Genomic DNA, 9,592 nt, shown 5'->3' with positions numbered 1-9,592 from the left:
AAACGCATCCCCCCCTCCCTCCCCTCGAAGCCGCTTTGAGGGATGGTCGTGGCGGGTTTTTTTGATTAAAATGAAGAACATTCCGAACCGCCGCACGCCTCACGCCGCCCCCGCCACCGCCGTCGTCGTGCTCGGTACTAATTGCATTGTTGGTGGTTGTGCACAGGGAGTTTTTCCGGCACTCAGGGTTTTTTTTTTTTTGACGATTTTCGCGGCCAACTAGTAGTTGCACTGGTTCGCCCGATGTTGCGAGCTCTGAAAAGAAAGTCGAGAGGGGGGTTTAGAAGAGTTTTCTTTCTCTGGCGGGGTGAGACGCGGACAGTACCCCGGGTGTGCCGTCGGTGCGGTCGGACCGTGGCCGCTCGTCACTTCCGAAGTTGAAGACAGTCTTTTGCGAGCGCGGCCAGAAGGTCGGTGGAGGCGAGCGAATCATATGTTCGTGCACCTGCGGCAGCGCTAGCGGATCGGTTTCCGTCTCACCGTTGAACTCCTGCCAGAAGGGAAATCAGTTTTTAATTAGGCCCGGAAAAGGGGGATAGGAGACTTACGTCGGACATTAATATCAAGATGGCATCGTCGGACTCGGTCGTATCGTCGACGACGTCGGTGACGTTGTCCCGGCTCGCCAGGACCTTCTGCACGAACGGGTTGTCGTTGCGGGAGAGCCGCAGCCGGGTCACCTCCAGCTCGTCGCTCGGCTTCTGGAACTTGCCGGGCGACAGGCTGAGCATCGAGAAGGAGGGCGACGACTTCCGCTGGCAGCCTTTGCTGGTGCAGTTGTACGTCGACACTGGGAACGAAGCAACGGAACGTGCGTCAGAGCTCGTTAATCCACCTACTCCCCGCCTCAGAGTAGTGACAGCAGGTTGTGTTTTTGGGGCTTCCACCGTACACACACATGCACACATACCTGAGGGTTCGGAACGGGCCCGACAGTTCATCTCGCGGTGGAACATGATGTCCTCGAACTTGATGATCTTCTTCATCTTCCACATGCTGGATATGAAGTGGAAGGGCTTCTTGCGCGTGCTGCTGCGACTGATGCGGATCGTCCCCGCCTGCCCATTGCTGGCCGCGTGCTGCTGGTGCTGGTTGCTGCTGTGGAGGCTGTGGTGGTTGCTGATGTTGCCGCTGCTGCTGTGACTCCCGACGCCGTTGCCGTTCATAGCGCGCGCCTACGGGGGCTGTTGGAGGATTGTTGCCTTTGAGGTGGTTGTTGTGTTGATTGCTTGCGACGTGCCGTTCGTCCCTGCGTGCTCTGGCGCTCGAGGGGTTTGTTTATCGCAGGTCCGTGGGTCCTCCGCAACAGCTAACAATGGTGCCCACGGTATGTAAACATATTTTTCACGCTACTGGGCGCTGGGCTGAGAGCTGCCAAAAAAACGGTGAGAGCTGGAGCTGGGCAAGGGCCTACGGCTCGGGAGGTCAGACCTGCGCAGTCGGCAACCGTGTACACACACACACACCCACCCAGAAGTACAAACCTATGCCACGCTGCTCCTTTGTGGCAACCTTTCCGAAGGGATACAAGCTAATTACTCCAAGCGCCAACACCGAGGGATCCCTCGAGGGAGGTTTTTTTTGGAGAAGGTGCTCCTAAACTCGAGGAAGTTGTTTTGGTTTGGGTTTTGTTTTTTTGTTGTTGTAAAAGTAGTTTATTCTTTATTCTGCTTTCTTAACATTTACACCGAGTCGATTGAAGAGGGGATAGCGACGGTTTTTGATTTTATCCTAACGTTGGTTCTGTGCTCGTAGGTGGATCCCTTCTTCGTAAATCTGACGTCTAAATCACTCGTTACGCTAGGTCGGTGAAGCTATCGGTACTGGGTACACACTTATAAAACGAACACACATACACACAGATACACACAGACACACACGCGTGCATATGCATGCACTAATCTATACTGAAAACGAGCCGAAAAAAGAATACCTACACACACACGCACACGCACACAGTCACGCCCAGCAGGTGCGCCGCGAAATTGGTACGTCCAGAACCGGAAGTTGCCCAGCGTTCTGGTGTCTTTGCGTTGTCATGGTTTGTCTCTCGCCCTCGCCAAGAATGATGGGGATGGGGCTGGGCGAAGGGATGTGTGTGTGTGTGTGTGTTTGTGTGGTGAGGGAAGGTATTTTGATGCCACCGAAAAGATAAGGATTTGCACCTAGGGAGGTCATGACGGGGAGTAATTTGTGGGGAAATTGGAGGAAGGGATGTGGGAAAAAGAATATCGATTGAAACACTGGGACGAGACTGGGATTGACGGGGTGTGGGTGGGTGGGGCATGTAACCGACCCCGATTTCCGTAGCGATTCGCTCCGACCACGAAAGAGTGGAGTTTGGATAAATCTCCCTATCCCTAGCTCGCCGCCATCATGTAGTCCTCCGAACCGCCCTCCGGCTGCCCCTTGGCGTCCTTCAGAGTCTTTAGCCGCTTTTTCCTCTCGACGAGTGTGCTCTTCTTCCGCTTCTGCGCCACCCCTTTCCCGTGGCTTCCCTTGGAAGCGGTCGTCGTCGTCGTCGTCGCCATCGTAGAGGTCGCCTCGAGATCCAGCGACCTCAGCTCGTCCAGGATGTTCTCCGGTTCGTGATGCCGGCTGTCAGGTACGGGCAGGAAGAGTGGCGCATGGTGCGAGTACGCCGGATCGTTGGAGATGTTGATGTCGGCAAAGTCGCGGAAGTTGGAGAACTGCTCCTCCTTCTGGTGCGGCTTCTGCACGAGGAACGCCAGCTGCGGCCGCCCGTGCCCGTTGTTGTTGTTGTAGCCGAGGCTGTAGAAGTCGTCGACGAAGCCCTTACTCGGACCATCGGTGTCATAGTAGAACGTGCCACCTGCGGGATTCAAGGAACTGTGAAATTATTGATACCTACTAGAGTTGTGCCTAACTTATGGTTCGAAGTGAGAATGAAGTTTTGAACAGTTTGTGGGATATACCACGATTCAAGAATCATCTAAGAATCAATGTGATCCATGAACCTCGGAAGATTACTGAATCACCAACCATTCTTAAAACTCCCACGAATTTCTGAGTGATTCACAGGAGATGCTAATTTTGATGAAATTCGGGATGTCTACTAGAGTTATGCTTAACTCAGATTCTGATTCAAAATCCGAGTAAATGCTGTAACAAGATTTGGGTTTCACCATGATGCTAGAATCATTTCAAGCTCAATATCATCCAAGAATCTCGGATGACTAGTGGTTCTCGTACATTCTATCAATTATAGATAATTCTTGAATCTCCACCGAATTCCTGAAAGGTTCAAGGAGGGTGTAGTCCCTGCCAATTTTACGATTTATAATTACTTGCGAGTGAACCTTGCATGGTTGGAAATCACATTTTGTTTTAACGCGAAAAGAGTATACGGTCGGATATACCGAGATTCCTGTGGGTTCTTGTAGGTTCTTGGATTGTGAGTGCTTTGTAAATCGTTTAGACTCACTGATTCTTCGGATAATCGCAAGTGAAAATCGAACGGGTCTTGAGCTATTCTAGAGAGAGCCTACCCTTGATGACGCCGAAGTCGCCCGAACCGAGCAAGGGCGAGCTGACTTCCGGGATGGCCGGCGCTCGCAGCTTGTTGAAGCGCTGCTGCTCGATGGCCGCCTCCGTCGACTGGTAGTAGGGCCGTGAGTGGCCCAGCGGGGGAATGTTGCGGAAGAAGGTGGGATAGATTTTCTGCGCCGCCGGATGATGTTCGTCGTCCACCGCCGCCGCCGCCGCCGCCGCCGCCGCCGTCTGAGATCTGCTCGGGCCGCTGATGCCCGCCCGTCCACTGCCGGAAGCGGCCGCAATGTCCGCCCGCAGCCCGGCTAGCTCCAAAACTTGTTTTTCCGGTATCGGCAGTGTCGGCGCGAAAACCTGCTCGTCCGCGGGAAACAGGGCCCCGCCGCCGCCTCCGCCACCGCCACCGCCATCGTACAGCGGGGTGAATGACTCTGGAAGTGAAATAATCATCGATGAGTGCATCATAACGCGAACGCGCGCGACGTGTTGCGTAAGGAAAGTGGATTGGATGAGGCGTAAAATCGAAATCTCACGCGCGTGAGCTCGACACTCTCTTCAGCAGCGGGCCCCAGAGGGTGTCTTCCAGCCGAAATTAGTCAACACCACCATGCTCGGATACTGCCAAAGAAACCTACCAATTTCCAACGACCCTGACCACACGCTGGGAATGGCTTGCGGCGCAAGTACAAGGAAGCAATCGACACGACAAGCAAACTCCATTACTCTAACTCGACTCCATTACGGCCCCAACCTGAGCCACCAAGAAACAGAAAGCGAACGAACCGCGAAGGATTAGGGCTTCGAGTCGATTGCGTGCTAATTAAAGCGACCTGCCCGAGAACCTCACGAAAAGGGAAAGGTAATAGAAACAAGGCAACAAAAAACGAGAAAAAAATTACTCTAACGTGCGTCACCAGCGACGGCGGAGGCACGGTGGGATAAGAGGCGGTGTTTGTATGCTAATGGTAACGAGCTTAAATGATAGCCAGATAGCTACCTAAAAGCCTTAGTATCAATTCAATATATTTCTCAATGTTATAGTTATGCTATGCCTGATTAGAAAAAAATGTAAAAAATATGAAAACACAATTTGGAAATTCGTGTAGTTTAAACAAAATTAATATAAATAAAACAAATTGGTATTTTTGTTTGAATTTTAGCTAGCTGAAAATATATATTTTAAGAATGTAAATATTTTTTACTCATTTAAACAACTTCAAGCTTCGAAATAACATGCTTTTTTGGAAAATGAAAAAAAAGTTTTTCAAAGTAATGAATAAAAATAAAAGGCTTAAAATGCGGTTGAACAGGTGACTAAAAGTTTGAGTACAGCCTTTTAAGTAAAGGTACTCCCGCTGCAAAGCTAATGTACATATCAATCGAAAAGAAAGTGAATGGTATGTTAGATGGTTCGAAGCAATGATATGCTGTAAGTGACGTAGCTTTTTCAAACATCACACTCAATTGTTACATTACGGCACTTGACTGCATGCATTTCTAGTGCCAAGCCTATTTCATACTATAGGTTTGCCATATGGTTTTCCAATGGAGAAATTGACTTTTACTTTTTTGAATTCAGTTTTTGTTAAAAACAATTGAAATCAACGAGAAATTAAAACCATATGACGCGTCTGCTGTTTGTGTTGTTCTACGATATCCAATCAAATTACAGTTTGTTGAAAAGATATAGTTTCAGAATGTAAATACAATTTTCATTCTTAACTTGCTTTTTTTTGGAAAATTAAACAAAGAAAAGTTGGAAATTAAGGTCTTCAAACTTGAATAGGGGAATGAATAGAAATAACGAACCTCAAAACTCGCTTAGAAAGTATTTACTCCGTAATAATACACATCTAAGCAATAAGTCCTTAAAATAAGGTTCGCCAAAATTGTCCGATTTTAAGATACAGCGTTTAAAGTAAAGGAACTTTCAAGTACCAAGCCTTTTTCATAGTACAGTTGCGCTATCAGAATTTCCGATGGAGAAATTAACTTTTACCATGATTTTGGATAAGAAACGTCCGCTTAATTGTTCTACCTTATCCCACCGTGCGCGGTGGGCACACCCGCAAGTAAAATCGGTGCGTTCAGCGTGCGTTAAATAATTCAAATTCGGCCGGGCCCAGCCCTAGCGAGGCTGGACTGATAGGGAGAAATGGCAACCGAGCGCCGATCCCTTCCAATGCGATTTCAGGCTCGGTTCGAGAGCGACAAAGCAAAACAAACAGACGGGATTTCTACAAAACCAAAAACCCGCCACGGTCCGGCGGAGAGAACGCTAGTCAACCGAATAACGGCGTCGTAATACCTGGCCACGGTTTTGCCACGAGTAATCGCGGGGCCCTCCGATGCAGTAATAGCGCAAAGTATTAGATCTAGCGGAGCGCTAGTCAAGGCTTTTTTCGCTAGCGCGCTTTTTGCTCGCTCCGCTTCCTCAGAATTGAGCAACACGGCCGGGCCACGGGCGAAAGGCAGCAAAGTTTCGGTGCTCAATGCGCGATCACGCGGCAATCCGTTTGCGCAATGTACCAAGAAATAAAAAACGCTAGAACTGGAACGGCTCCAGTGGTGTAGGAGGAACAAGCTGAACAAGAAGACGAAGAGAATACCAAACTACAACAAGTATCAGATCAATCGAACCAACAGACACGACAAGCACCTGGAGGGAAAAGAAACATGGCGGATTCGAGAGTTCCTAGGCAGGCGAGCGCCAAAAACCTCTGCAAGAGCCCAAGATGGCGGTTACTGTCGGTGCGGGTTGCGGGGGTAATGAACGGCTTGATGGGGCTTTTCATGCTGGAGGTTTCGGGTCTCGGGCAATCGGGTTAATCGATTCGGTACGATCTGATAGACGGGCTTCGATCCCGATCGCCTACGTTTTTGGGGTAATTCTTATGCCAATCGAACCTAGCGCACCAGAACGCTTGCGGGAGTGAGGGGTCTCGCTCCTCAGATTGTCTAGCTGTGCCTGATCGGCCGATAACGTCTAATGATCTACTTCTTACTACGTCTTTGGGGGAGACCAACCCTTGTGTCCTCAAGATTTTGGAGTTCCTTTCGAGCACTGAAGGGAGTCGCCGTAAGACACCGCAGTCTGAAGCCGGTGAACCCGGAAAGCATCGCACTTCAACTTATCTCCCCTCCGTGTTCACCGTCCTTGAGGCGATTTACCGTTCGCGCCTCTGAGGCGACGCTGATCGGGTTGACCGGTCCTTGGCCGCACCTCGGTCGACTTCCTGGATAGGATTGGCTGTTTCGAGCAAGGTTAGACCCCGGGGGAGAGATGTGAAATGAGCGGATGAGAGGGTGCACCTTACTCCATATCCCTCCATATACCTCCCTCGAAAAATAATCTGTTCGCAACTTGAGACACCTTACCTTACACCGGGGGGAGAAGTAACAGAATCGAAAGTGACTGGCGAAAGATTCCTACCCTCGAGGAGGTGATGCATTCTAGAACAGTCACACGCACCGCCACACATACACACCCGGTTGGTAGAAGGTGCAGCTAGGTGCAAACCTGTTCGCCACTCGCAGGCAACATTCACCGTTTCCGGCATACACTTTCGGAGCCCTCCGACGTGCGATGCTGCGAGGGTAAGTAGAACGTTCTTAGTACACGCACACGGGTGCTGTGAGTGTGTGACTTACTAGTGGTTAGAGTGGCGATTGTTTCTCCAACCCCTTCGGCAACGGGTATTTACTTCGGCGTGGGCTTTTCAACTTCGAAAAACTGCTCCCAACGGTGCTCGGCTAAGCGGAGGCAGGGAAGTCCTTGGACGGAAACCCAGTGTTTTCCCAGCATCGCTGTTCGGGTGGGGAGCTCGAACTCGAACGGAAATGTAGTGCAAACACCGCAAGGCGTACACCTTTATGTGCCTTGGTATGTATACCGATTCGAAACGTTGTACGGCCAGCTGTTCTACGCTCGCCGATGTCTGTCTCCAACGCTCGAGAACACATACCCGCACGCACACAACAATACCAAGCCCCAATTGTTGGCCCCAACGAACGGAGACAACATGCGAGAAGCAGAAAGGCCTATCTTTTTGCAAATGCATCCACCACGGAGGAATGTATGTGGCTGCACGCGAGTCCAATGCACGCTGCATCCAGTGGTATATACAGTGTACAGCCACAGACACAGCATGAAAAGCCTACGAAAATGGGCTACCAGCGAAGTTCTGGTGTGTCTCTCGGAATAGTGAGGCAACGGGGGCAAAAGGGGCTGGATGGAAGGTGCGTGGAGGGAGGGAGACGGTGCTATTACCTATTCTCCAACCTCCGCTCGGGGTGTATGAGCCTTCAGCGCACCAACAAGCAAACAATCGCAAGTACACAAAGCGCAAGTGTTGCTCTTGAGATCAAGCGCCGTGCGCCGTAACGTATGTGTACGTGTGTTTGTTGGTGTGGGCGAGCGGCCTGAGGCAAAGGGAAAGGGTAAGATCGAAAAGCACATTTGAAGGTCCCCAAGCAACCATTGGGGCTGCAGCGATGGTTCTTGAGCCATTCTCAGCGGGGCAGATGGGTCCGCCATATGCAGACGAGCGTAACAGCTTTCGTACTCGTAGCCATTATTCGAAAGCCTGGTCGCTTCGAGCGCCGTGAGCTGGGCCTGATTAAATAACACCAGCGCTTCGAGCGAGGTCGGGGGATGCGCAAGAACCAGACACTCTCCACTCTCTCGGTGGCTAACGAGAATCGGCCACGCGATCGCGTCATAGTCCGGTAACACCTCAAATGGGCGAAGTTGGAGCCTCTAACGTAACCAAGCGTCATAGTCCACCACACCGACAGGCGTGGAGGAAAATCTCCAAAGGGGCCCGAGACGGGGGTAGACGGGGGACGTTATTACGGCCTGCAGTCGCCGTGTTTTGCCGTGCGGTGTTACCTCCGTGTGTTTCGCCGCCAAAAAATCGTCGACATCGTTACGGTGTGTTACGAACGTTCGGACAGCTCGCGCCGACTGCATCGGACAGTCCGTACAGAGCGAGAGCGCCACTTGCACGCGCCGGTGACAAGCGGGTCAAGCCGCCGACGCCGAGGCAGCGGAAGAGCAAGAGGGACAGCGCACCGAACGAAACGAAACGGTGTGGGGAAAGCAAACGCAAACGTATCTACGGCTACCCCGCGTCTATTATGAAACAGTAATCCACTACTTCCCCGGTGCCTGCGGCGACGGCCCTTTTCCCCCCCCCAACTCCTCCACAGCACACCCAGTTCCGTGTCGGAAGTTCGCCGCCCGTATATGGAGGTATGTTTGTTTGGTTAGGTCACAGAGAGGCCCCTGGTACTATCGCCTATCGTTTTTGAGGAGGCTGTGTCCATCTAAAGAAGAAGCTCGCTGGGTGAAGTTGTTTGGAGCGTTAGGCTGGCAAATGATAGCAAAGACGGACTACCACGGACATGGTGGTGTGGTGTGTGGACTGGTTTAGGTCTCGCTTCCTGGTCACTTACCATCGCTGCCGGATGCTGATTGATGCAGGCTGATCGTGGACTGGGGATGGCGGGGGTTGTCACTGCTCACCGGCGAAGCGACGACCATCAGCAGGGTAGCACAGACGAACCGGTAGTAACACATCGCGCACACACTCGTTCAAGTCGGCCCAGTCGTTTAAGCCGGTTGCATAACCGTGCAGCCTATCGGTTGGCTGGACCAGGGCAGCTTTCTCGAGCTCTGGGACCCCAGACCCGCGACACACTCTCCCTCCTCTCCACCGTCGGTCAAACTCTGGGATTCCGTGGGAAAAGCCGCAGGAATTGACCCGCCGGCTACTCTCTACACGCGACGTACCTCTTCCGGTTGTCCCCGGTTCTGGAACCGACGACGACTACGGGAACTACGGGAACTACGGGAACTGCGAAGACTTGCGACGTTCGAGCCACTTGCACTTTCCCCTGGCCCTCTAGCAGTGGGTCCGCATGTCCACACCAACCCTCTCTCCCTTCCAGAACCTCTACAACAACCGGCCGACTCTGTCCACGTCCGCGTAATCCAGTCAGGGTAACAGCGCCTACGCCGCGACACAAAAACCGCCGAAAACAAACCGCACGAGATCGACGATGTTGCCGCCACGGCGAA

At 51.8% G+C, this 9,592-nt stretch overlaps 2 protein-coding genes across 2 annotated transcripts; both read right to left on the bottom strand.

The window, feature by feature from the left end:
- Window positions 1-219: 219 nt before the first annotated feature.
- LOC131291043 (uncharacterized) lies at window positions 220-1,166 on the bottom strand. Its single transcript, XM_058320232.1, has 4 exons — window positions 911-1,166; window positions 549-790; window positions 326-490; window positions 220-255 (listed from the first exon to the last, which is right to left on the bottom strand). Exons 1-4 carry the CDS (start codon window positions 1,164-1,166, stop codon window positions 220-222), a joined length of 699 nt encoding a protein of 232 aa, XP_058176215.1.
- Window positions 1,167-2,360: 1,194 nt separating this feature from the next.
- LOC131291041 (uncharacterized) lies at window positions 2,361-9,091 on the bottom strand. The gene is made up of 3 exons (XM_058320231.1): window positions 8,968-9,091; window positions 3,510-3,941; window positions 2,361-2,833 (listed from the first exon to the last, which is right to left on the bottom strand). The coding sequence occupies exons 1-3, from the start codon at window positions 9,089-9,091 to the stop codon at window positions 2,361-2,363; spliced, it is 1,029 nt and encodes a 342-aa protein (XP_058176214.1).
- Between the last annotated feature and the right edge of the window lie 501 nt (window positions 9,092-9,592).

Source organism: Anopheles ziemanni, chromosome X (assembly GCF_943734765.1).
Source record: "Anopheles ziemanni chromosome X, idAnoZiCoDA_A2_x.2, whole genome shotgun sequence".
NCBI classification, from domain to species: Eukaryota; Metazoa; Arthropoda; class Insecta; order Diptera; family Culicidae; genus Anopheles; species Anopheles ziemanni.
Note: the sequence above shows the minus strand (reverse complement) of the source record. Positions and strands in the feature narration are given on the sequence as shown.

Coding starts and splice junctions, on each gene's coding strand:
- LOC131291043 (XM_058320232.1), bottom strand. CDS start 1,166: ATGAACGGCAACGGCGTCGGGAGTCACAGCAGCAGCGGCAACATCAGC. Junction 791..910: donor GGCCCGTTCCGAACCCTCAG/GTATGTGTGCAT, acceptor CTTCGTTCCCAG/TGTCGACGTACAACTGCACC. Junction 256..325: donor GCACCGACGGCACACCCGGG/GTACTGTCCGCG, acceptor CTTTCTTTTCAG/AGCTCGCAACATCGGGCGAA.
- LOC131291041 (XM_058320231.1), bottom strand. CDS start 9,091: ATGTGTTACTACCGGTTCGTCTGTGCTACCCTGCTGATGGTCGTCGCT. Junction 3,942..8,967: donor ATCAGCATCCGGCAGCGATG/GTAAGTGACCAG, acceptor TTTCACTTCCAG/AGTCATTCACCCCGCTGTAC. Junction 2,834..3,509: donor CGACTTCGGCGTCATCAAGG/GTAGGCTCTCTC, acceptor TGAATCCCGCAG/GTGGCACGTTCTACTATGAC.